Source organism: Hyaena hyaena, unplaced genomic scaffold, assembly GCF_003009895.1.
Source record: "Hyaena hyaena isolate Hyena2069 unplaced genomic scaffold, ASM300989v1 scaffold_1294, whole genome shotgun sequence".
NCBI lineage: Eukaryota > Metazoa > Chordata > Mammalia > Carnivora > Hyaenidae > Hyaena > Hyaena hyaena.
Genome location: NW_024081927.1, coordinates 223,577 through 251,323, shown reverse-complemented (window position 1 = coordinate 251,323; position 27,747 = coordinate 223,577). Strand labels below are relative to the sequence as shown.

The window sequence follows — 27,747 nt, the reverse complement described above, 5'->3', positions numbered from 1 at the left end:
TTCCCACGGTCCCACAGCTCATGAATGGCGGGACCAGCTTTGAAGCTCAGCAGTCTAGTGCCAGACATTAGCCCTAAACCACCATGTGGTTTCCATGTGCCACCTGCACCCACCCTCAAACAGTTCAAGAAGGGTCCACTGGGAGAGACAGACTCTTTAGAGCAGTTGGAGGCACGTCTGACTACTCATCAGGAAAAATAAACATTAATGAATAAACCTTGGACAGAGGAAACAGTGGTTTCAACTAAGAGCTCTAAGAACTATCATAAAGAATCTGACATGGATTCAATATCTGAATTTTGTTCCTATTTTGGAATTCTGAAATGGAAAGGTAAGACTGAAGATATATATTAAAAGCACTAAAAGTACGTTCCTGTTGGAGCAACATTCAGAATCCACGCATTAGAAAGTAAGTTTGGAGCCTACAGAAAATTTCACCAGGTATGACAAATGGGACAAAACCAGGTGATTCCCCTGAATCACCCCATGTACGATCAGACATCGGCAGCGGCTGCTCATGGTCTATTTTGCCATGACCATTAATAAAAATCTCAAGGGCAGACTCCCTGAGTTGCAGGCACAGATTTGAGATGGAGCTGCTTCTCAAATGTGAACTCCATGTGGTGTGGCCCTGGGGCAGTGGCAAGAGAGATTGGTTCATTTGTGCTCTAGACAGTAGGTGTGCACCAACATTGGTATTTTAATTGTTCCTAATAAACTTTTAAAAAGTGTGGTCCTGTTTTCAGTGGGTATTCCTAATTTGTAACATAAATGAAGGGACCTTCATGTACCTAGGGCTGTATCCTAGGCTGGGGCGCGGGGCGGCGGGGCGGGGGGGAAGGGGAGAGAGAACACAGCAGAGAGTCCAATACCCAGTGTCAATACACGAGTGGAAGCGGCACTAAGTAAAGGTGAACATCATGTTAAACAAAGTCCTGGGTGACTAGCCTAAGAATAAGCTCCGGTTTGTTCTACTTCTCCTCTCTTTAGACTGACTAGTTTTTTCTTAGTCTAAAAACCAATCACCTCAGGCGAGTGAAGGTGCTTATCACGTTGTTCCCGTTTCTATTTGAATCTTTTTTTTCTAATGTTTATTTATTTTGGGGGCCGGGGGAAGCGCACTTGTGGGCAGGGGAGGGACAGAGAGGGAGAAACAGAGCATCCAAAGCAGCCTCTGTTCTGACAGCAGCAAGCCCCAACGTGGGGCTCAAACTCACAAAATGCTAGATCATGACCTGAGCTGAAGTCAGATGCTTAACTGACTGAGCTACGTGGATGCCCCTACCTGAATCTTCTGAAAAATTAATAAACAGGTAGACAAATCCAGAAATACTTTCAAATAGCTAAATTTCAAACTATGTATGTGTATATACTTTATTAACAAACCAATATCTGGTTATCTACACTATCCAAGTAATTTTGGGGATGAAACACAACATGGATGTTTTTCCAAAAGAATTTCAGGGAAAAAAAGATCACATAACATGCTGTCTCTCAGACATTCAGAAACCGTTTAGCAAGGCTTCTTCAAAATAAATTTTGTGACTGTCAAGACTATTTTACTAACAGTCATATGACTCTCATATACACAGCATAAATAAATAAGGCATTAGCAGTAATACAATTTAATCATGGTTCCTTTTATATTCAGAAACAGTGGACTGACTACTAACTAAAAACCTGTATATATGCGTTCCCTTTCTCTATAACTATGTGAGCTGGACAAGCCTGAGGCTCAAAGCCTCATGAGGAAAACACTACAGGCTACTTACAGACTATAGGCTAATGCTGCTTATAAGCACTAACCTACTTGGAGCACTTCTGAAGGATCTCCCCATAAGACATTCATATGCTAACTATAAATTTCTCTTTTCTATTTGTGGATGTAGCATTCTTTAAAAAGCCCTGATTCAGCAAGAATTATTAGCTTTCTTTATGTTGCTAAAGGTGCACTTAAAAATAATAATTAAACTTTTAGAACACTGTATTTTAATTAATTAGATCAATTTAGTAATATGTTGTCATACTACCATTTGAGAAGAAAGCTAGGCAATTCAGTAAAGCTAGGTTGTGTTCGTTACTAAAATCTGCAAAGGTGAGAAAGATAGATTAGATCTTATTGAGGTTCTTGTTGTTGACGTGCACTACTGTCTTTCTTTCCCAAGCTTCTCCTCCCCTTGTCATATCACCTTTCAGAATCATCCCATCTATATTAGCTCAGATGCTTGGGCTACAGAGAAGAGGTGAGCTGACAAACCCATCACACTAAAAGGCTAGTGTTCTATGTATTCTATGTATTACTGGCCATGCAATTGTTCTATTCCATTAAAAAACTTTTTAATGTTTATGGAAAGAGAGAGAGAGCGAGTGAGCATGCACATATGCCAGAAGGTGAGGGGCAGAGAGAGAGGGAATTCCATGCAGGCTCTCTGCTCTCAGCGCAGAGCCTGACTCGGGGTATTGTGGGGTGCGCAAATTCATGAACGTAAAATCATGACCTGAGCTGATCAAGAGTCAGATGCTTAACCAACTGAGCAACCCAGGCGCCCCAACAGCTCCATTTTAAAGAGGAAAAGGGGAAGCCAAATATTAACTAAAATACTTAATTGATCAGAATGGAATTTCAGGCAGTGCTCTCGGAGATATTTTCAGGTTGGAAAAATCTTCTCCCCCCATTCCTTTTTCATCATAAGTTACGTTATATTATATTATATTATATATTATATTTACTATATAAAATATAAACTATCCATATGTATATATGAATAGTTTAACAAAGTATTATAAAATGAATGACCATTTAACCACTATCCCCTTCAAGAAATAAAACATCGAGGGCAATTTTCCTACACTGCACATATCACTCCATTTGGGGCAATTCTTTCTTTTAGATAAAGCCAAACAGTTGTTTACCATCCAAAACATCTAGAAACATGAATTATGTATATATTTTAAAATTATTAATAAAAGTTAATAAGACTTCCAACTCTTAATAAAATGAAGGACACATCACTGTACGACTTCATGACTGTTTGCACAGTGCTTTACACATAGTGGGTATCAATGAAGGTCTATTATGAAGCATATACTCGCTTCTACTTTTTCCACTAGAAGGGAAAATTCAGGATAATGATGCTATTTGGTAGAAGTGTCAAAACTATGTTTAAAAAAAACCTGTATGTGGAGCTATGGGAAATGCAAGACAAGAGTACATGCAGCCATATCCTACAGGACTAGGTTACTTTTTAGAGTTCTGAAAGCTACCTTCTGCCATAAATCACTACTCTTTTAAATGATGAGTATAGATGATCTGTTAGAGATCAGTTATTGGTATATGGTTATTAAGGAGCCTTATTAATCTGTATTTTATTCTTAATGTTAATGCTAGCAAGACCATTCATTATATGAATGGAGCACCCAATTCATTATACATATTGTTCACATTAAAAAGACAATGGGCTTTGGGGCGCCTGGGTGGCTCTGTCGGTTGGGTGTCCAACTCCTGATTTCAGCTCAGGTCATGATCCTTGGGTCATGAGATCAAGCTCCATGCTCAATGTAGAGCATGCTTAAGATTCTCTCTCTGACCCTCTCCCAGACTTGTGCTCTCTCTCTCTAAAATAAAGTTAAAAATTAAAAAAAAAAAAAAAAAAAAAAAGACAAAGGCTAGTCACATTTAGTAAAATAAGCCAATCAGGGGATTGCTATAATTACTTAAAGAGACAAATACAGCTATTGTGGTCATTTTTGTCTCTGGACTGTTAGTCACTACAGCTTAATATGGTCCCACACAGTTCTCCACAGTTTATACAACACTGCAGCGCCGGTGTCCAACACTCTATGGGACTCTCCTTGTTCATTTTTTAACATTTTATGTGCAAATGTTTCCAGCCTGTGTGCATCAGACCATGACCGGGCTTTTGTGTGGTTTGGCTCTATTCACGTTTGAGTGCCCTCATCTTAAATGACCCTCACCTTCAGTTCAGGAAGAGTGGCTGTCAGAAACAAAATCAACTTTCCCAGGATCTATTTAAGCTACTTGATCTGGGGGCAATTCTTAAAAGTCATTCCTGTGATGTCAAAATTTAGTGATGGATATGCATGGATTTTCAGTTACAAAAACACTTTGCATTTAAACAGTATTAGGAACCTCACAAAATTTGTAGTTCAATTTGATACCTATCAACCTAAGTTAAATTTTTCATGTCATTTAAATGTTGCCAATGCTTTTAATTTACAGAGCAGGTATGAGGATAAATGTGTGACATTAAATATATCTGGCAAGTGACAATGTCTTATTCTGTTACATGAGGGAAAGGACAAATAGCCAATTAGTAAAGCAGGATTTCAATAAATAAATGATGTCATTTTAAGAACACTCAAATATGATAAATTTGTAAACTTTTAGGTTAAATTTTATCCCATTTATTCACATTTTCTTATCTAAATTAAAAAATAAAAAATCTGTATCTGATGCTTAAGACAAATAATCAGGGCAGATTACAACTACTCCCAACACAACAGATTATGTATTAGGTTCCAGTAAAACTAATCTGATTTCATATTACCTAACCCCATGCGATTTATCAGAAGAAATGTGATATTCATAAATTAAGAATAAGCCTTTAATTGGAAATACAGTTTAGTGCTAGTTGTTACAGTGACAATACAAAGTCACTGTGCCTTGGTGTCACCAACTTTAGACTGAGTACTATGGAAAAAACGGCAGAAAGTATAGCAAGTTAGCAAAATAAGACATTTTTCTAATACCACAAATTATGGTCAAACAGGAAAATTTGGCAGAACAGTCACTCATTAAAATAGGCAAAACAAAACTGAATCTTGAAACACAAAATCTGGAAAGTAGAAGTGTTTTAGCATTCAGTGGCTAATTCTTTAAAGTTCAAATGTCTTACATCAGCCCATTCATCCCAAACAGGCAGACAGATCCCTGCTTTTTTTTTTTTTTTTTTAAGAGTTTCTTCATTCAAAAAGCCCAAGGGTGGTATTTAAGCAGTTACCGCTTTACCAAAAACATAGAGACTTTTAAGACACTGATTTTGCTACATGTCAACTGCAAGATCAAACAAGGCATTCTGCTAAAAAGCTGGAGGCTAGATTATAAAGAATTGGGTGTGGAGGAGAAAGATGTTAGGAAAATATGTCTACACATGAAAGATCGTTTCCATGGTTGGTCTGCTTCCAACTTCTCTTTCCCCAACCCAGTACTCTCCTAGATCCCTCTGCTTTCCTCATTACCAAAATAACCAACTTGGGAGTGTGAGCTGAGTGGAAATGAAGGCACTGCATCCTCTACCCCTTTGGCGGAACTACCAAGTCACCAAGTTGGCTGGTCACAGACATCCTTCCTTGTGGGTCAGAAAGGCAGGTTTAAAAACAACAAAGACACTTCTGAACCTGCAAAGTCATCTGCTCAGTCTCTGAGGTCCTCAGAGTAGAATGAAAGGGTCCTAGCTAAAGAACTTGTGTTCTGTACCTGTGCATGCTGGAGGGGTTGCCAGACATGGTAGCAGCAGAAGGGCGCCAACTTTCCTTTCAGCACCCATAGGCTCAATGACAACACCTATCTGTGACTGTCTGGCTGGACTCAGAGGTGGCAAATCACTTAAATACCAAATTTTCTTCCTGTGATAGGAGGACCCAACTCAAGAGAAGAAGACTGAGTAAACACTCACATCCAATCCTGGCAGTACTCTTGCATTTCCCCCAAATCCCACCAATGGGACCACACAATTTACAGCAACACACTGCAAACCTCCAAGTCATCATCATCTTTTTTTTAAATTTATTTTTAATACTTAAGTATTTTTGAGAGAGAGAGAGAGAGAGAAGCCCATGAGTGGGGGAGGGGCAGAATGTGAGAGGGACACAGAATCTGAAGCAGGCTTCAGGCTCTGAGCTGTCAGCACAGAGCATGATGTGGGGCTTGAACTTGCAAATCACAAGATCATGACCTGAGCGAAAATGCTTAACTGACTGAGCCACCCAGGCACCCCTCTAAGTCATCCTCTGTCAATTTATTTCACATGGTGCAGGCAGGTGGACAATTCCGTCTCTAAACTAAAGTTGGTTCTGCTTCACAGGAATATGCTAGACTCCTGCTCTGGAGGTTATTTGATGCAGTTATAACAGCATATAAAATATACACAAAGTATATATCATTGTATGTAAAAACTGCCTTAAAAAGGCTTATTTAGCTAAGGTAAAACTGGGAAAATTCCTATTTTTTTCTGCTTCTATAGTTTAGGAGGCCTTAACTTAGAGTTCTTTCTGCTCTTAACCTAGTACTAAAAGTATATGAAAAACTGCTGTTACCTAGCGCATGTTTCTAAGGTGATATCAAACATTTTTAATCAAAACTTTAAATAGTTCCAACTTTTTATGGTGACAAATGGTAACCAGTTTTATCATGGAGATCATTTCACAATATATAAAAATATCTAACCACTATGATGTACACCTGAAACTAATAGAATATTCTATGTCAAATATGCTTCATTTAAAAAAAAAAAGTTGAGGGGCACCTGGGTGGCTCAGTTGGTTGAGCATCCCACTTTGGGGCTCTGGTCATGATCTCACAGTTCATGGGCTTGAGCCTGGCGTGGGGCTCTGTGCTGACAGCCTAGAGCCTGGAGCCTGCTTCAGATTCTATGTCTCTCTCTTTCTCTGCCCCTCCTCCACTCATGCTCATATCTCTCAAAAACAAACAAACATTAAAAATTTTTTTAAGTTGAAATAATACCAAAGTAGGTCATTTGCAGCATATAGAAAACACTGATACTTTGAACTGGAATTGTGTCATGACTCTCTTCAATGTATCCAATGTAATAAAATATATAGAAATTGGATACCCACAATCATCCATTCTAAAAATATATGAAATGAGTATACATTTGGAAATTTCAGGGCATTCTTTTTTCTCCTTGTATTTGCATTTCAATTCCACCTTCTTCCAAAAATTATTCCAAAGTAATGATACATGATGTACACTTGAAAGTTTTATTTACTTATCTGCGACAAAAAATAGAAATAAATTTAAGTTTTATTTTCCATAACCATAAAGCTCTAGGTGTTAAAAATTTCTTCTGAACTAAGTCATTACAATTGATAATAATTAGTATACCAAACTAATATTGATAAATAATTAGGAGTAAAAATAAACTTAGGTTAGAAAGTAATTCTTAATAAGATGAACAAGGTAGTTTTGTTTTCCCAAAGATGACATAGATCACATGCCTTCAAGAATATTATTTTGTGCTGGAATAAAACAGGTCAGCAATAATTCTATTCCTGTTTTTATTTGGATAGACTTCAATGCTGAGAAATCTTGTTCACATAGATAGAGTTGTATGTAAAGACATTCTAAGAGTTATATGTCTAGTAGTGATATACACCTAGAATTATTTCAAATGTTCTATCAGGTGAGAAATCATTGGGTCTTCCTTCAATTTTGTCCAAAGTCAAAATGAGGAAATGACTTAGAAAAGGAAGTCGTTAATAATTAAGGTCCATTTATAGTTTCCAGACACCAACTCAGGAGATTTGTAACATTTAAGGACAGGGGCGCCTGGGTGGCTTAGTCGGTTAAGCGTTCGACTTTCGCTTAGGTCATGATCTCGCGGTTTGTGGGTTCGAGCCCCGCGTCGGGCTCTGTGCTGGCTGCCAGCTCAGAGCCTGGAGCCTGTTTCAGTCTGTGACTCCCTCTCTCTCTGACCATCCCCTGCTCACGCTGTCTCTCTCTCTCTCTCCTAGAAATAAATAAAACATTAAAAAAATTAAAAAAAACATTTAAGGACAAAACAGTATAATAGATTCTGGATGAGGAAAAGGTCTGCCTTTCTTTTGGACAATGGGAAATGGTCTCCTGGTAAAGGGCAGATGGGAGAGAAGAGCCAGCAAGTATACTAAGGCAGGCAGATTCCCGTCAGGAAAGAGAATCTGAAAGGCAAATGAATCAAAACTGTCTGTGCCCACACAACCCTTAAGAAAGTGCTCCTGGGGCACCTGGGTGGCTCAGCCAGTTGGGTGGCCAACTCTTGATTTCAGCTCAGGTCATGATCTCAGGGTTTGTGAGACTGAACCCTGCATCCGACTCTGTGCTGAGAGCATGGAGCCTGCTTAGGATTCTCTCTCTCTCTCTCTCTCTCTTTTTCTCCCCTGCTTGCAGGGTGTATGGGTGCCCCACCCACCCCTCTCAAAATGAATAACTTAAAAAATTAATAAAAATAAAAAATGAAGTCCTCCTGTACCCTCTTCCCCATCAGGAGCTGCATACCTCAGCCTGAAATCTACTGCCCTAATCTAGCCAGCCTTCAAAAACCACTTCCTTCACAATAACATCATAGATTACCTTTAGCCACAAGCAAATTATCCAACTAGGCACTTAACCTCCTTCAGAGTTCCACTCTATGACACTTGATACATTCTGTCCACATGTAAGTACATCTTTACCTCTCTAGTCTGACAAAATGGCTAAATACACAAGAGAAGAAGTCCATTTATTTCTCAGCACTGCCAATTTACCCACTGTGTGATTGTGGACAAGTTATTAAATCCATCTGGGCCTCAGGTTTCTCATCAATAAAATTGAAGTATCACCAACTACTTGTATAGTCGATGTGAGGATTACATAATTCAAAGAAAGTGCTTGGGGTGCCTGGCTGGTTGAATTGGTACAGCATGAGACTCTTGATCTCGGGGTCATGAGGCTCAGGCTCTGCATTGGGCTCTGCTCAGTCTCCTTAAAATAAAAAAAATTTTAAATAATAATAATAATCAAGATGAAATAAAAAAGTGCTCAACAGTACTTGGCTTTGAATACATGTGAAATAACTGCCTTATTATTTTTATATGACCAAGTTCTCTTAAATCAGGGGCCAGGTTTTATTCATCTTTCTGTGTTCCATGGAAAAGAGTCTCCACTGGATATTTTTTCCAACCTACCAAGCAATTCAGTTCTCAGAGGACACTGACTGGGTGGCCTGCAATTTAACTCAATTCTCATACGATCTACCTACAGATAAAATCAGATCCCACAAGTTAAGGGTTGAATCCCTCAAGATTGCCTCCTCTTTAGATTAATTTGCTAGAGGTGTTCTTAGAACTCAAACAGTTTACTTACTAGATCACCAGTTCATCATAAAAAGATAACTCAAAAATGGCCAAATAGAAGAGATGCACAAGGCAAGGTTCCTGAGCATCTCTGAGGCTCTGAGCACTACTCACTGCATCTCCACTAATTCACCAACCCCTCAGAATCCCATCCTTTGGGTTTTTATGGAGACTTTAATACATAGGCACCATTGATAAAGCTGTTAGCTATCAGTGATTGAACTTAATCTCGAGCACCTCTCCCCTCCCCAGAGGTCAGGGTCTGGGGCTGAAAATTCCAACTCCTTAATTATGGTTGACTCCCTGGCACCCAGTCCCCATCCTTAGGGACTTTCCCAAAGTGACCTCATGAACTTAGGTTCAGAGGGGCTTGCTATGAATAACAAAAGATGTTCCTTCACCTCTATTGCTCTTATCACACAGGAAATTCCAACGGTTTTAGGAGCTCTGTTCCAGAAAGGGGAATAAACACCAAATATATATTTCTTATTATAAATCACAATATCATAGGTCTCATGCCAAAGAGGTGCTTAATAAATTCTTGAAGAAACAAAAGGTAAAGGGAAAATAACTATCATTTTTGGTAACTCACTAGAGCTATGATATTTAATACACCATAGGCCTTTAGTTTTGCTTGCTTTTCTAATTTTGGTAGCTATGCGTGGAATGCTAAACTTAACTCATGGGAAGAGTGGAAATATTAATATTTTAGGGAAAATCTAACCAGAATTGCCATGTATTACCTCTTTTACAGAATGAAAATAAACATCGGGTTCAAGGTAGAATAAAAAAGGGTGCCAAGTGAGGAAAAGAGACATGAACATACACCTGACTATATGATCTATGTGATGTGCCTCGTAGTTAAGGCTGTTACTGCCTCTTCCCCTCTTTGCTGAGCAAAATGTCCCAAAGAACTTAGAAGCAGACTGACTCACTGTTCCTCTATAAATTAGCAGAATGTACTGTCTTCTCAAGAATATTTGTGGAAACAAGTAGATTTAAAGAAGTAAGGAAATAATGCAGCAGTGAGGAAAACCAGGGATATATATTTTCAAACAATTCAAGGCCTTTCACCTTTAATTTTCCACTTACTTTCCAAATGTACTCTAAGATACCAAAGGTGTGGATTCAAACACTGCTCTTATGATCTGTGTAACCTTGGGTAAATACTTACTGTTCCTGAGCTTCGGTTTCCTCATGAGTAAAATGAGAATATCACCCACCTCCCTCACAGGATTACCAAAGAAGTAATGTCATCCATTGTTAAGGTGGAAGGAAACCAGACCAAATTAGGGATTCAACTTAAAGGACACAGCAGGACCTCGAGAGTGAAATTCATGGCTCCTGTGTCCCACCCCCATTCTCCTCTCAAAGCAGCAGTGTCCTTTGGTGTCTCTCAGCGAATCTACTCTATTCTTTCTCTGCACATGCACTTCTCTGTTCATTGGTGTGCTTGGTACCTGGGCTGTAACAGTAGCCCTAAAAGGGGTGGCTCTCCGCAGCCGACTGACTCATCTTCTGGGCTCTGATTCCAGCTTCTCTGGAGAAGAAAACTGGGTGGTTTCCTCAGGTACCCCATTCTCACCCCAGGAGAGAGGGGAGGGGAAAGGCCATTGTTACAGAGGGATTTCCTGTCACCCCTCAGGACACTTGGTTCCAAGATCCACATAGCATATTGTTCAAAGTGCCAACCAGGACACCTGCCTGGCAGGAAAGGTGGGTCCTTTTTGCCTCACCTCCCCCGCTTTCCCTACACCAACCCAAATAACTCTGAGCTCCAGGAACTCACGCCAACCATTTTTCACACTGATGCCTATAAGTAAGGAAAGCAGATTACAGAAATCAATCCCAGATTTGTCAAAGTCTGAAGAAGATGCAACAGAGAAATCACTGTGAATCCTGATCTGATAGTAAAACAAAGCTGTGAAATCCTCAGATGGTGTCTGCCTAAGAGATCTATCTCAAAATCATAAACAGTTGACAGACACCCTTGAACCTCCATCTGTGAAGAAAGATGGGTGAAAAAGCAAAAAATTTACCGAAATTATTTGTAAAATCAAGGCAGAGCCTCAGAAACTGTGACCACAAACAACTGCCAAAGTGGAACCAATTAACTTTCCTTAATTTCTAAAAGGACAAGTAGGTTCATGAAAGGACTAGTCTTTGGTTATGTTCACTCAGAGGTCAAAGACAGAGACAAAGCCATGCAAAAACCTGTCCATAAAAGTCTCTATTTGTACCTAGTAAGAGAACATTAATTTCTTTTCAAATATTTATTTAAATTCTAGTTAGCTCACATACTCACATAGCTCAATATTGATTTCAGGAGTACAATTCAGTGATTCACCACTTACAACACTCAATGCCCATCATCGCAAGTGCCCCCCTTAAAACCCAGCACCTCTCTGGCCCATCCCCCACCACCTCCTTCCATCAACCCTCAGTTTATTCTCTATCTTTAAGAGTCTCTTATGGTTTCTTTCCCTCTCTTTTTTTATTTCCTCCCATACATTCATCTGTTTTGTTTTTTAAATTCCACAAATGAATGAAATCATATGATTATCTTTCTCTAACTTATGTTACTTAGGATAATACACTTAGCTCCATCCACTTTGTTGTAAGTGGTAAGATTTCATTCTTTTTGATGGCTGAGTAATATTCTTGTGTGTGTGTGTGTGCGCGCGCATGTGCACACACACATCACATCTTCTTTATCCATTCATCAGTCAATGGACATTTGGGCTCTCTCCATAGTTTGGCTATGGTTGATAATGCTATCATACACCATGCTATGGTACATGTATTTCTTCGAATCTGTATTTTTGTATCCTTTGTTTAAAAACCTAGTAGTGCAATTACTGTCTCATAGGGTATTTCTATTTTTAGCTTTCTGAAGAACCTCCATACTGTCTGTCTTCCAGAGTGCTGCACCAGTTCATATTCCCACCAACAGAAGATAGCACTAATTTCTAACCATGAGTTAACCAAAGAGGTAAAATCCAGATTCAGCTGGTCAATTCAGATTAAAAGAACAGCTTAAAAATCTGTATTAATGCATTGTTTGTTGCAATTATTTTCATTCAGTTTGTCAATAAGAATTTCATTTGAACTTAAGTTTTAAAGAACCAGCTGTAGTTTTTGTATATAAAAGTATACAAAAACATTGTATATTTCCAATGAGAAAAATGTATTTTGTGATCTGGGAAGATATTTTCCATATCTAATAGGCTTCTGAAATGATAACTAAATTTAAAAAATACTTTTAAAAAGATTTCAAAATCTTTTTTCATATTTGGTCCTTTTAACACTATGACAGAGAAGCCAGAGAGAAAGAAGAATTTTAGGAGGAAGAGGGATCTTTAGTGATTTTGTACCCAGTTCCCTTATTTTATAGATAATGAGACGAAAGATCAGAATATGGAATGATCGTTATAGATCACAGCCAAGTTAGACCAGGAATTCAAATTGGGTACAACTTTTTTTTTTTTCTCCTACTGTACCACATGACTTTTCAATGCAGCTGCTTCAATAATCAGTTAAGAGATAATCTAAGACTCTCTCAGCAGGAATTCTTCCAGTCCAGGTGAAAAAGAAGCAGGAATCACAGAACTGGATCATTATCTCAGTAGACAGATCAGCTAATTCTGATTTGTTACCTGGAAGAACGAACATCACAATCAAACACTCTCTAAAACAAAGTTAACACTGTTAAATTTTCTAGAAATCATCTCCAAAACCAACCACATAACACTCCTGGTCAGAATGCCTTGTTCTAATTCTCTTGTATGAGAATTTATACTAATTTCTTCCCTTCCTGTCTTCTGCTGACCCGTACAGGACAAGCAAATACTCCACAATACCCATCAGGGGCCCAGCAAGATGCCACAGTCTTCTTCCAGACATTCCTCACAGTGCCTAGTGATTCACATCCAGATACCCTCCCGGTTCCAGAACATGCGACACTAACAAATCACTTCACCTCTTGGGGCCCAAGTTTCCTCATATACAACACAAAGTGACTGTCTAATACTTCATCTCATCCAAGGACTCTGGATCCTCCTATCAGCTCTCCTCCTTTGAAACCAAATATGCTCTGCCTTAATGGCCTATAACACAATCTTCTATTAAAGTGTACAGATACGGATGTGTCTTATGCTCCTTGCCTTAAAGATTTGAGTTGTATCTGTTACAACACAGTGAAATTCCTAACATTTGAATTCTGTATATCAGTCTTGTACTGTTCTGTTACTTTCCCCATAAACTATGATGCACGTTTCCTAGCATAGCTATCAGGGTCCTCCTCTAAGCTTTTCAAAACTCTATTAGAAACCTGAATGTACGTTTGAAATCACTTTGTGAGCATTCATGACAATTATCTACAGAGCTTTTTGTAAAGTACAACATAATGCAAATGTAAAAATGCAAATGTTATTAAAGAATACATAGTGAAAATGCTGTCTCTCACTCCTGATCCTCAATCTTTCAGAAACCCTTTCCAGAGCCACTAGTTACTAGTTTCTTCTTTTTATGTTTATTTATTTTTGAGAGCGAGACAGAGAGAGTGTGAGTTGGGGAGGGGCAGAGAAAGGTGGAGACCCAGAATCCGAAGCAGGCTCCAGGCTCTGAGCTGTCAGCACACAGCCTGACATGGGGCTTGAACCCATGGACCTTAAGATCATGACGTGAGCCAGGGGCGCCTGGGTGGCTTAGTCGGTTAAATGTCTGACTTTCACTTAGGTCATGATCTCGTGGTTTGTGGGTTCGAGCCCTGCGTCGGGCTCTGTGCTGACTGCCAGCTCAGAGACTGGAGCCTGTTTCAGAGTCTGACTCCCTCTCTCTCTCTGACCCTCCCCTGCTCACGCTGTCTCTCTCTCTCTCTCCTAGAAATAAATAAAAAAACATTAAAAACAAATTAAAAAAGAAGATCATGACGTGAGCCAGTCAGACGCTTAACCAACTGAGCCACCCAGGCGCCCCATTACTAGTTTCTTATGTATCCTGTCAACATAAAAAGTATACATACTTTTATATAATGGGACCATATTATATGCTGCTGTTCTACTCCCCCACTTTTTTCCTTGCTTATACTATATCCTAGAGATTACTCCCTACAGCAAAAATTTATCACTTTTTTGTTTTTCCTCTCTATACGGACCTGGGTTCAAATTCCAGCTCTGGGGCTCTTGACAAGTCCCAGTCTCCATCTTGTCACCTGCCCATTGTGAGTCACACTGTCTTTTAAAAGAAATCAGTGATGGGGTGCCTGGGTGGCTCAGTCAGTTAAGCATCTGACTTCGGCTCAGGTCATGGTCTCATGGTTCATGAGGTCAAGCCCTGTATCGGGTAAGCTTGAGCTTCACTCTGGGCTCCACACTCTCTCTTCCTCTCTCTCTGTACCTTGTGGGATTCTCTCCTTCTATCTCTCTCACTCACTCACATGCTCTCTCTCATAAATAAACAAAATTTTTAAAAAAAATAAATGAGTGAGATACTATCTGTAGGGTGCCTAGTATACAGTGATGCTCAATGACTGCTGATTATTAACATTCCTCTCACTGCAGAGCTCCTCAGGGAACCTGGCCTTTTGTGGAAGACTATGCAGGACTACAACATTAGACCAATACAAATTCAAAGCCTGCCCTCAGATTTCTTGTAAAAGGGACATGGTATTTCCAGAGGATACATAAGTATTCTTTTATTAGGCCAGTTCCCCACTAATGGATATTTAGATAGTTTCCAGTCTCTGTAATGACAAACACAGCAACAGGCCCACTCATGTGGTATCAGTAAAATAGCTGATCTATTAACATACTGAGTTTGGGACTTAACTTGCAAAATCCCAGATCCAGAACTCTGAGTTTTGTTTACTTCTCATTCAACAACACTGCTTCCCTCTCTGAGCACTTTCCATTTTGCCCTTCTTCATCTGTTTCCATTGTCTGCTTGACATGAAAAATGCACTTGGGTGGGCCTACAAACTAATTACTTCAAACAGGAGAAACCACCCTAACATAGTTCTAAAACTATCATACAAATTCATCATTATCATGAATTTACTGTAGGGGTTTGTTGTTTCCAATTCATAGCCATAGAATAACCCAATGGGGCTGGAGGGTGGTCAGCATGGGGTAGAGGATAAAAGAGAAGAAAACTGGCTACTCTGAGAAGCAGGAACACAATAACCAAGACAACCCCCAACTTTGGGCTCCTAACTGCCTGCCAACAGCTGCCCAAGGGTATACAGAGATCTGCAAGTAGGCCAGGCAGAAAAACCTACTTACAGACAGCACTGTGGCTTGCTCACTTACCTTATACCTTGTTTATATCAAATCCTCTAGAAAAAAGGGTACCCAATTTCCTTTTGAAGCCCCAATCACTGTACTTCAATGACTCTCTCCATCCATCACCCTCAAAAGGCCACACCTCCTCCTTATAATCGTACTACCTTTTGTTTGTGACACTGATGCTATATGACACAGATTGACAGGTGGACTCAGAGACTGGTCCGCACCATGTAGAGAAAGGGTTCCTTGGCTTTTGTAGAGGAAAACTCAAACATACCAACCCCTACATATGCTTAACATTATGCTCTGCCCATTTCGGACACCACCCCCTGAGAACAACTCATGAGGCAGGGAGTAATATTCCCATTTGACAGACAAAGAAATTGAGACTCTGGCCGGCTAACTATCTTCATAACACAGCAGAGTTAGGAATATGGGCTGCAGAGGCTGCACCCAGATTTATCACATGTAGTTCACCAGATCACACTGCCTCAGTCTCACATTGGTTTCTACTCACATAGCTTGCATTTTATCTGCTTTAAAACAAAACAAAACAAAACAGGGTTCAGGGGTCCAGATCATGACTGGCTTCAGCTCAGGTCATGATCTCACGGTTTATGAGTTCGAGCCCCGTGTCAGGCTGTATGCTGACAGCTCAGAGCCTGGAGCCTGCTTCAGATTCCATGTCTCCCTCTCTCTCTGCCCCTCCCCTGCTTGCACTCTCTCTTCTCTCTCTCTCTCAAAAATAACAACAGCAACAACAAAACCAAAACTTAAAAAAAATTTTTTTAGTGTTTTATTTATTTCTGAGAGAAAGAGAGAGAGAGAGAGAGAGAGACAGCATGAGCAGGGGAGGGCCAGAAAGAGAGGGAGACACAGAATCAGAAGCAGGCTCCAGGCTCTGAGCTAGCTGACAGCACAGAGTCCGATGCGGGACTCAAACCCACCAACCGTGAGATTATGACCTGGGCTGAAGTTGGAGGCTTAACTGACTGAGCCATACAGGCGCCCCCAAAACCAAAACTTTTAAAATACATTTCTGACGGCCATAAGTCAAGCTGGGCTTCTGCTGATGCCACATCTCACACAATGTGCTAATCAAAGGAAGTACTTAATAAATGATTATCACTTTCTTGACATTACTATTTCCCAACAGCCCAGAACTATATATACTATATCAACTGAACTTGTTCTTCACTATATTAAAGCACTTCTCCATCTCTCCTGCTCTAGGCTGCACCCACCTCAGGTCACCAACAGAGGCTAGCCAGCTACCCATGTGTAAACCATTTACTGCAGGGGCCGGAGTTGTGTGGCACCTGCCATCCCCTGGTGTTGGCCAACTGACCTACTAACAACTCTCTGCTGTTGCTGGGAGTCATGGAGTGTTGGGACTGATTTAGTGATGCTCACAAGGGATGCTAGAGAAACCCAGAGTGAACTCCATGGACAGGTGGCTTCACACCAGCTGTGAATCAGGGGTTTCCATACGTCACATCTGGCCCTCAGGAAGGTTCCAACTTAGTACGCAAGAGACTTTCTTTAAAATGAAATTGCCACTATTCAAAATTCTGGAAAGTTTACATAAATACCCACATACTATGCTTCCCTTAAAACACGGGGAGTTTTGGCAACACTGGGTCCACTCCCCTGCACAGAAATAAGCAGCTTGGCCTGAGCAGTAGCTGTGTGCTTGCAGACCAGCACAAACCAACTGCATGCAGAAGTCATTTTCATCACCCCCGGGCATTGTGTTTGCAGCGTTTCCCACAGATGCTGAGTGGGAATGCCAAAATGTCACCGGATCTTGCTTTTCAGTCGTCTGAAAGCTACACTGCAACTATTTCTTTCTCTGTTCATCAGTGTGGTGTCGTTGAGAACCTACAATGCTGTATCAGACAATCACAGCATTGTTTATGCACTGCAAATGGCTTCACCCAATACTTTTCTTACAGCTAATTATGAATTATAGCCAGATTCTGTCTGTACTGCCTCCTTATAGCTTATTCTTTTCTGACAGGAACCCACCTATGTGGGCTGCCACGACCTTGTCAGAGAAAGGGCTTTACAAATATGCACTTTTCCTTCCTGCCCTCTCGCCTCCTGCTTTGCCCCCAAGCTCCCGCTGAGGCCACGCAGATCTGCAGGAATGCCCTGGCTGCCTGCCCTGGCACTGGGCTCCTCGGGGCGGGGAAGCAGGCAGGCTGGGTGGGTGCAGGGCTCTGGAGTCTGGAATGCACTTCCTCATAGAGGTGCCAAGGCCTAATCTTGGAGGATTCTAAACACAATGGCTTTTTAGCTTCCAGGGCATTTATTATTTGCGACTGAGGGGGGAAGAGGGGGAAAGTGTTTAAAATTTCCAGACAACTGAGATGCAGGTTAAGAGGAGTAGTCACCGGTAGTCACTGAGTTTGTCTCAATTACTTTAACTTAAATAAAAGAATGTCTTCTATAGTAACCAATCACGCACTATCAATTAATATTACAAACTAACAAAAAACGAAAGCCTCCTATCACAATTAGCTTTTTTTATTATTATACATAAATGTTAAATGAGGTGAGAATCTATGCCATTAACTCCTAAAACTGTAGTTCTAAAATTCTGTTTTAGGGAGAATATCAGCAGTATTTAATCTATGAAAATTAATAGCTGGCCTGTTGAGAGTAAAAAAAGAAAATCTATCTTCTATTTAAACCGTAACCACAGGCACGCCTGGCTGGCTCAGTCAGCAGAGCATCTGGCTCTTCATCTCAGGATCTTGAGTTCAAGCCCCACGTTGAGTGTAGAGATCACTTAAATAAATAAAACTTCTAAGTAAATAAATAAACCATAACTCCTTTTTGCCAAATACAGTACAATCTAATCAACTTCTTTGTCTCAAAATCAGCTTTCTGCCATTTTAATGGTCAAAATTTGTAAATGAAAATTTAAGTAACTGTGGCAGTGTAATTTAGTAAAGTGATATTTCTGTTCCCCTTTGGTCAGTAAAAACTAATTTTAAGAAAGACTAGAGCTATTATTCCTTTCCTGCCCAGCCATCCATGAATGGGCCTCAGGAATAGGGAGCTTCTGAGGGAGGCCGCTGATCTGAGCAAGCTGGGGGTGTGGGAGGAACAAGTGACGGCTGAAGAAACTGCCTGTCATGGTGGGGAAGGAGACAGGTCAGAGGGTCACAGCGACCTACTGACCTGCAGGCCATTCTCTGAGGCACCCCTCCTTTCCCCCAGGCAGCAGAAACTTCATGGAGGACTGCCAGTGAGGTCTCTGCACAGGCTTGACCCTAAGCACAGCGGGCTCTCAGGCGCACCAAAGACCCCTCTCTCTCATACACATCCCATACATATCCCAGCCCAGCTTCTCACATCTTCCCATCATCCTGGGGTCCGGCAGGGTGAGACAAGGAACACAGCAGTGACTAATGTGGGTGAAGACAAGAGGAACCTCTTCAAATATTCTCCTCCAAGTCTGACCCCACCATGACCTGAGAAGTAGGGCATGGCTGAGACTGGGTTACCACCAGCTGGGTTCAACTGAGGCTCACAGTGGAGTACATTTGAATTAGAAGAAAGGAAAATGGAAGATTTGAGAAAGCAAAACAACATGAATCCCCGCCTCCGCCACATTCTCCCTATGTGTGTGACAGCAACTGTGACCTCTCATCATAGGCATTTGCGAAGTGGTCCTTCTCCATCCAGGACAGTCACACCGTCAAAGGGAGGGTCCATCTCTGGATCCCAGAACACATCGCAGTTTTGTGGAATAGAGGCTTGAAAAGTCAGACTAAAAGTAATTCAAAATCAAAGTGAAATGTGTAAACAGCAAAGTCTGACTTAGTTTCTAAGCAGAGCGCTGTTTAATCCTTTTTATATTGAAAATGATGGAAATGTACCATTGTTTAAAATACATGTAATGAATTAGCATGAATGTTTAAAGCTCTCACTCCAGGGAGATTCACTTTAGTTATATTCAAAATTTCAAACAGCTTAAACATCTAAGAACTAAAGATTAGTTGAACAAATTCTATGTGTATACATCTGTGTAAAAGAAAATTATATAGATGCTAAAACGGTGCTAAGAACATTTTGAAACTTGTTAAAACATATCTGTGGCATATTGTTAAATAATAGCATATTGTAAAATATTACTATATTGCTTTTGCAGAAGGTTTATAGAAAGCTATAAGTGTTAACTACTACGAGAATGGAAATGAATACGAAAGATTTTTTTTTCTTTTGGGAGGAAAGGTTCTAAGTTTCTTAACTTTCCTAAAACAAAATGTGTGTGTATGGATGTATGTGTGTATTTTTAAGCAGCCTCTACACCCAACATGGGGCTTGAACTCAGGACCCTGAGATCAAAAGTCACATGCTCTACCAGTTGAGCCAGGCAGGCATTTATAGTAATAAATGCATAACCTGCTACATTTTATAAAGATCTCCCAGATGCTGAGAGGCTCTCCTTGAAAAGCCTGGATGGTACATTAGCCATAACGTTTATCCCCTACCAAACAGAGAGTGTGTTTTAATACAATACAAGATGAGTGGGACAGTGTGAAAGTTCAAAATCATCCCCTGGGGTTGTTCTCTGCATAAGCCAAGAGAAAAAGTAGAAAAAAAAAAACAAAAAACCTTTGTCCCTAAATTAATCAGCTGTACTATTTGGGCTTCGAAGGAGAGCCACACACCCACACATACAGAAAACGTGTCACAGAGGCAATTATCTTTATAAAAGAATATGAGAAGAAAAGGAGCAAGGGAGCAGGTTTGTATACATAGCATGTGTGATTCCGACGTCTTGAGTAGAATGCAATGGTGATTTGAAGCAAGGTGTGCTTTTGATAGTCTCAGTTGGTCTCACTAATTTCATGAGACACTGCAATTCAGAAACAGCATAGGATTTGAAAGTTTGCTCATTAATTATACCACACTGTATTTGACCCAAATGGAATTTCAGACTGATCAAATACAAAGATAAATACAAATTATTAAGATAAAAATATTAAATATTATGGCTAGAATTTTTATCCTAAGTTACTTATTTATTATATAATCTTGGACAAATTTTCCTTTTTAAATCTTAGTTTCCTCATCAGCCAAACAGGGATAATGATAATACTTAATGCGGCAAAGTAACCTACTGCAAAGCTAACTCATGTCTTTATTTCACCACTGCAGAACCAACAGAAAGAATTTAATTTCCTTCGGGCTCAGTGATGGGGGAAACCTACATTCAGATTTAATTGGAGCTCACAACAGTAAGTCAGTGACATTCTCACACTAGAAGCAATAGAGCAGAATGCTTTCCTCAGAGGCTTGGCATAAGGATTAAACGAAACAATGGATGTCATAATGCTATGTCAATTGTCATGCAATGTTCAGAGAGGAATTACTGTTGTTAAAAATCCCCCTCACTTGCCACAATATGGTAAAAACAAAAACCAGGAGACTCTTATTCCAGTCCCACACTTCTCTAGCTGCTGGAACCATATCTTCCTCATCTGTAAAATGGGAGCTTACTCTCTCCCTTGCCCTACCTCACAGGGCTATGGTGAGACTCAAGTGAATCAGTATATGAGAGAAGTCCATGGAGCATGTTAGGCAAGGTGGACCTATAAGTAAGACATAAACCAAACTCAGCAATGTCAATTTTCAGTAAATTCTGTGAGTTCTGAGCATTGAGCATGGATTAAAACTGATCAGGTGGTTTTATTACAGAAGTAATTTTCATTTAAAACAAAAATCTGAATAACCTAGCTGTCATCAATAGAATGGATAAAGAATTTGTCATAACAACTCACAGCAGGAAAAATGCACTCTAGTATACATGACATACAGCATTAATAGAGAGAAGCAAGACACAATATATATCATAATCATTTATATAAATCATGTTAAACATTGGTAAAATAAACTGTTTGGGGAAGGCTTCACAGTATTAAAATTCTAACAAAAATTAAGGAATTTACTCTGGTTGGGAAGGGAGATGGTGAAGATATAAATAATCAGGCCAACAGGAGGGACTTTGGGACTATAGGCTATGTTAAATTTTGTGTGTGTATGTGCAAGTGTACATATATATTCATGTATGTATGTACATTGTACACACTTGTCTATACATATATTTCACACACAAAAAAACAACAATAACAAAAACCCAACTGAATTCTGTATAGATTAAGTTATATCAATACTGTCCCTTTTTTTTTTTTTTTTAAAGAACTTTTGCTAAGAGTTTCAGTTCCAATCTCAGATACATCAAACTAACAAATTACTCAACTGGGATTTTATTTAATCTCTTCAAAAAGAAAATACAATCATTAAGCAGGTTATGGTGATGCAAGTTGCTTACTTATTTGTAATTTCGAATTGCTTGGACATTTTCAGGGCCAAATTAAAAATCCTACTTAAGAATAAAAGAAACTACATTGCTATAGTCACCACCTGAGCATACCTTACAACACCACCCTAAAAGGAAATGCAAAGTTACATCAGTGACTCACCAGCTGGCTGTGTTTGTGCTATTCTCTTTGGGTAAGTCTTGCTTCGACTTCTTGCCACATTCTGATCTGGCCGAGGAAGTTGAATAGAAAGATCTCGACTCATTTGCAATGCTGTCCGGCCACTTGGAAATGCAACATTTCAGTTAATACAGATAAAACCACACAGCCACAAAATTAAACCATGGCTCATTCACAATATGTACAAAGTATGCAAAGAAGAAAAACAGCACAGAGTCACGCAGCCCCTAGGTATATAAGGGTTTTCAATTGGTTCTCATTTCAATATTAACCAAGGCAGTAATATTAAATTCTAATATGAGGGTCTTAGGTTAGATAGAAGGACAACCTTTCAGAGGGAGAAATTTATTAAAGGGGTTAGGTTTAGATGTAAGTAGAATGATGAGTTAGAAGCAGAGGATGCTGATAGTCTTCCAGCTCTACTACTAAATAATAAATCACGTTGGGCTAAATTATACAATAGCAACGATTCTACATGAATCAACATGTCCCTGGGTTGTACTTACACAGCAAGTTGTAAAGCATGCCTCACAGGACCACTTGGTATGATTTTACCCTGAACCCTGCTGTGGCACAGTCAACCATTTATTATGCTCATCTCACTTGTGCCAGATCGAGTGACTAGAAAGATTTAAAGCAAGCCAAAAGCCCACGCAAAGTGCTGCTTCTTACATCTGAGGATGTAAGAAGGCGAGCTTTCCCTGGGAATGGACTAAACTTCAAATAATTTTCCTGAAGATTTCTGTGATTTTGTTTGCTGGATTTTAGTGAACATTCTACTTACTGAAAAATTATTCCACAGCTGCTGAATTTTAGAATTTGAGCCCATGAATGACTCTGACTTTCACACAGGAAAATATAATTTAGGTACAGGAAAAACACATTTTTGTATGTCTAGTTTCATTCATCTCAAAAAGAGCCCATGTATGGGAGAAAAAAGGCCATTTCATGGCCCCAAATCTTATTCCTCCTACATTTACAGAATAAATATTAGCAAATCTCTCCCTGAAAGAGATGAGACTTATACAAGCAAAATTCACCTCCAACACGCTTCTGTGAAAGTTCTCCCTTCTTACTCCCCCATCTACCTTTATTAGAAATAAGAAGATGCCTGAAACACTCATCAAAGTGGATCCCCATCAGGCTAGCTGGGAACACTACTTGCTATGAGCTACCGTGGCAGGTTCCATCAGTGAGTGTGCCTCATGTTCAATGGTTGATGGGAACCAGGCAGAGAGGATGGGAGAAAACCTGTGGCAAGTTTTCTTTTACTTGAAATTTAACATTTTTTTAAAGGTAGTAAACAAGGTAGCACAAATAGCAACATCTCACTCCTGAAAAGCTAAAAACCAGAATTCCATATAAAGAGCAGAATTCCATTATTAAAAATGGTTTGAAGCCTATAGATAAGAGCCACTTACAACAGACTCTTGTTATCAGAAAGACTTGGATACTGTATATTTCACTGCAGAGAGGAAAAATATGTGCCCTGACAATACAACCCAGTATGTGGACCCACTGTGGCATTTCATAACGAGATTTTACTTTATCATTCAACTTCTCCTCATGGCTTCTCTCTCAGGAATAAAGGAGAAATCAGGAAATCATATTACAAGATTAATAAAACTAAGGTCCAGAAACAAACTGATCTGCCACAGACTGCACAGGGCTCGGGACTAGAATGAGCTTTCTGACCCCCAGCTGGTTGTTGTCACACAGCCTGGCGGCCAGCTCAGTTTGTTTGTTTACATTTTTAAAAATTTAATGTTTATTCATTTTTGAGAGAGAAACACAGAGTGCAAGCATGGGAGAGACAGAGAGAAGGGGAGACACAGAATCTGAAGCAGGCTCCAGGCTCCGAACTGTCAGCACGGAGCCCAACACAGGGCTTGAACAGGAGCTGTGAGATCATAACTTGAGCCGAGGCTGGAAGCTTAGCCGACTGAGCCACCCAGGCCCCCCACAAGCCCGGCTTAAAACACAGCTCTGCTATAATTGTGTGGTCTTCAGCAGATTGTTTTTAAAATCTCTTGGAGCCTCATTTTCTCATTTAAAAAATATATATATTTTTTATGTCTGTTTATTTATTTTTTTAATGTTTATTTTTGAGAGACAGAGCACAAGCACGGGAAGGGCAGAGAGAGAGATAGGGGGACACACATTCCGAAGCAGACTCCAGGCTCTGAGCTGTAACCACATAGCCTGATGTGGGGCTTGAACCTGTGAAGTGTGAGATCATGACCTGAGCCAAAGTCAGATGCTTAGCCAACTGAGCCAACCCAGGCGCACCACTCCCCACCACCGAAAAACTTAAAGTATGTTTCTACTTGGGGCACCTGGGTGGCTCAGTTGATCTGAAAGTTCAACTCATGACTCTGGCTCAGGTCATGATCTCCTGGTTCTTGAATTCAAGTCCCTCTTCAGACTCTGACCTGACCATTCAGAGCCTGCTTGGGATTCTCTCTCTTTCCCTCCCCTGCTTGCAAGCACTTTCTCTCTCTCTCAAAATAAACAAACTCTAAATGTATATGTGTGTGTGTGTGTGTGTGTATGTGTGTGTGTGTGTGTGTGTATGTATGTGTGTGTGTGTGTGTTTCTACTTATTCAGACTATTTCCTAGCAGAAATATTCTTGTATAGTATTCTATTTCCTTGCAGCAGAAAGTACTTGATGCAAAGAGAGATCTACAGTGTAAAGGATATGAGTTCCAATGCATGTCTAGTGGCTTTCCAGAGTGACCGGAAAGAGCTTTTTTCCCATCATCACCCACTTCTCTGCCTCTGCACACTCTGGCACACATACTCTCATCCTATGCGAGCAGTTTCTGACGGCCTCAGAGAAAGAGATATCAGTGTATCACAAATACTTCATCAGCATCTATTTCAAATCAATGCTATGGATAATAAAATAACAACAAAAGGACTAGACTGCCTGATTTCAGCTCCGTTTTCACACACATTTTGAACTTTTAAAACGACCAGCAGTCACCTATCACTAAAAATGTCAAATTTTTCCTTCTTGGTAATTCATTTTTTCTAAGAGATGCTATAATTTTCTTGGTATTCTGCAATCCCCACAATGCAGGAAAGAGAGTAAAGACAAGAACTCTTCTTCCATCACACACACACCACCAGAAATGCATACACAATTGTACACACAAACCAGGCAGACATCCACACTCACAAACCAAAGCCACTTGTTCTGCCTGAAGGGTGAAGGAGGGGCTGCCCTGTGTTCCCAAGGCTCTGCCTGTATCCCATGGAATCTCCACAATGTCTCAAGAAAGGAGTAAGCATATGATGTTTGTTAAAGGCTGGTTTTTTTTCCACTATTGACAATCAACAGTCCACGTGCTGGTGACCACCCAGCAGGCAGAGGCCTACCTCGGCCTGAGCCTAGCTCTGGGCAGTGGGATGAAACGTCTTTCTTCTACCAGAGATGCGGTAATGTGAATGCTTCCTACATACAGACACGGAGATTTGGGTTTCATTACGACTTACTGGGGAGTTAATACCGTCCATAAAATTAGAACAGATTTAGTGGGGCTTCCAATTCTGCAAAGGTTACCTTTAATTGCTTTCTTGGAAGAAATGATATTTAATATGCAAAATCCAATAGCTTTCTAATAATAATTCCCAGTAGCCACAACATTTGCATTTCAATAAATTTGAGAAATCAGGTATGGTTAAGTTTGTGGAAACCAACTGCAGCATATGTTAAACAGCATAATTACAATTTTAATAGCATGAACACTGACAGATGCTTTTTCACTATCTTTATTTCAGTGACAAGGAGACAGATTTACACATTCTCTCTATAAACCTCAAAATGTTTTATGCCCCAACTAGAAAAACAGCCCAAATACTATCAGCTCTTCTTCTCAATACAAAAAATACTCTTTCCTTAAATTTCTGATAATTATATACTATCTAAGAAAGAACCTTGATAACCTGAAGGTTAAATTTTTAGATATCAATGAATATTTTCTGTTTTTTAATTAAAAATAATTTTTTTGAGAGAAAGAGATAGAGGGAACATGCATGCCGAGGAGGGGAAAAAAGAGGGAGACACAGAATCCAAAGCAGGCTCCAGGCCCTGAGTTGTCAGCACAGAGCCCAACACAAGGCTCAAACCCATGAGCTGTGAGACCATGACCTGAGGTGAAGTCAGAAGCTTAACCAATTGAGCCACCCATGTGCCCCTTAATGAATATTTTCACACAAATACCAAGAATATCTCTAATACAATAACAGTTAAGTTTTAGTAATCAAATGAGCAAATAACGCAAGTGAATAATATATAAAGAGTAATGTACTGAGCATTTACTATTAATACTCTTTTATTATCTCTGGTTTCAAATTAGGGCCCCCCAAAAAAAGTGGGTTAAAAAAGAGGAATTAAAATCTGGCATACACTGTCTTGCCAACAATGGACTCGGCTTTAAGTCTCGTAGGTAAGAATTTCATTTAGTGATGTCTCCAGTGGAATGGATAGAATTCGAGAGTGGCATTTGGGCACCCTGCTTCAGTTTTACAGGGCCTGGTACCTGCTTCACTGTAGCTCTCTGAAGGCAGAAGTGGTTAAACCTGATTCTCTGGGCACCCAATCCAATTATTTTGCCTTGCACATCACAGGCTCTCCACTTAAAAGAACGAATTGAACCAAAACGAGTTCTTTTTCACAACACAGAAGGTCCCCAATTTTAATGCTAGTATTAGAAAAAGATCCAATCAGGCTTTTCCTGCAACATGCTCAGGGTTTGTCTAATGGTCAAAAACAAGGGCTTTGCAGTTAGATTGCCAGGGAAGGGACCACTTTCCTGATCCCTGGCTGGGTTAACTTCAAGAGTGACATGATGTCTCTGAACCTTAGTTTCCTCAGTATTAAGGGGGATAATATTAAGAAGACAGCAACGATTCGATGAAGCAATAAATGAAAAACATTTAGCACAATACATGGCACTTAGTAACTGCTCAGTAAAGTTTACATATAATTGTAGCATTACTACATGTAGGCTTTATGGTATAGGAAACACAATATAAAGTACACATTGTGTTACAACAGTGGATCCACTGTTTCTAAGAACATCACTCAGCTACAATTCAGGATATCTACTTTGTTTCATAATCACAACATCATTAGAAAAAAAGTGATAATTGTATCAAAATGAATTTCTGAAGATCATAAGCTCTACTGCATTCTAAAAGCCCTGAACTTAACATAGCTAATACAGACATTAAATAGGCTGTTTTTGTCAAGAAAGTTTTAAAAAAAAAACCGTTATGTTTTTGAAATTCATTGGCAGAAAAATTTAAAAAAATTAAGTCATAAACTTTAATGTATGTGTATGCAGCCAACTGAATTAAATATTTATTTATTCACATATACACACCCTTCCCCAAGGAAAAAAATGTCATTTACCTATACCGGTGCTTATAACTCATGGATCCAAACTTGCTGAGTTTTCTTGACAATGAATTTGATTCATTTTCTGGCATTCTAATAAATTTTTAAAAGAAAATTAGATAAGGATTCATAAATTCAGGTATTTATACAACCCTTGAGAAAAAGCTAAGTAGAGAATACGGTGCAACACTGTTTCACAGATAGTCAAAACATTTTATTTATTCTACATATTGGCAGGAAATAATTATCAGTTATTTTAAGCTAATATTTGAAATACAACCATACTCTAGGATTTCATGTATGGATAATATCAGAGTGTTCATAGTTTCAGCAAACTATTATATACATCATTGCCTTTTGGAAGTTTCAGTTGTGAATCAACTGACTTTCTCTACTTAAAGAACTGT

The 27,747-nt window shown here is 39.6% G+C and overlaps 1 protein-coding gene across 7 annotated transcripts in view; it reads right to left on the bottom strand.

Annotated features, from left to right (window-relative positions):
* The window catches only part of EPB41L4A (erythrocyte membrane protein band 4.1 like 4A), a 260,908-nt gene that overhangs the window by 53,519 nt on the left and 179,642 nt on the right, over positions 1 to 27,747 (bottom strand). For all 7 annotated transcript variants that reach the window (XR_005526708.1, XM_039223213.1, XM_039223216.1 and 4 more), the window contains exons 11-12: positions 27,356 to 27,433; positions 21,917 to 22,038 (exon numbers count right to left, since the gene is read on the bottom strand). Coding sequence is in view for 6 of the 7 variants with exons in the window: in XM_039223213.1 (XP_039079144.1) it covers positions 21,917 to 22,038; positions 27,356 to 27,433 (200 nt within the window). In the remaining variant the exon portion in view is untranslated. The remainder of the gene's footprint in view (positions 1 to 21,916; positions 22,039 to 27,355; positions 27,434 to 27,747) is intronic.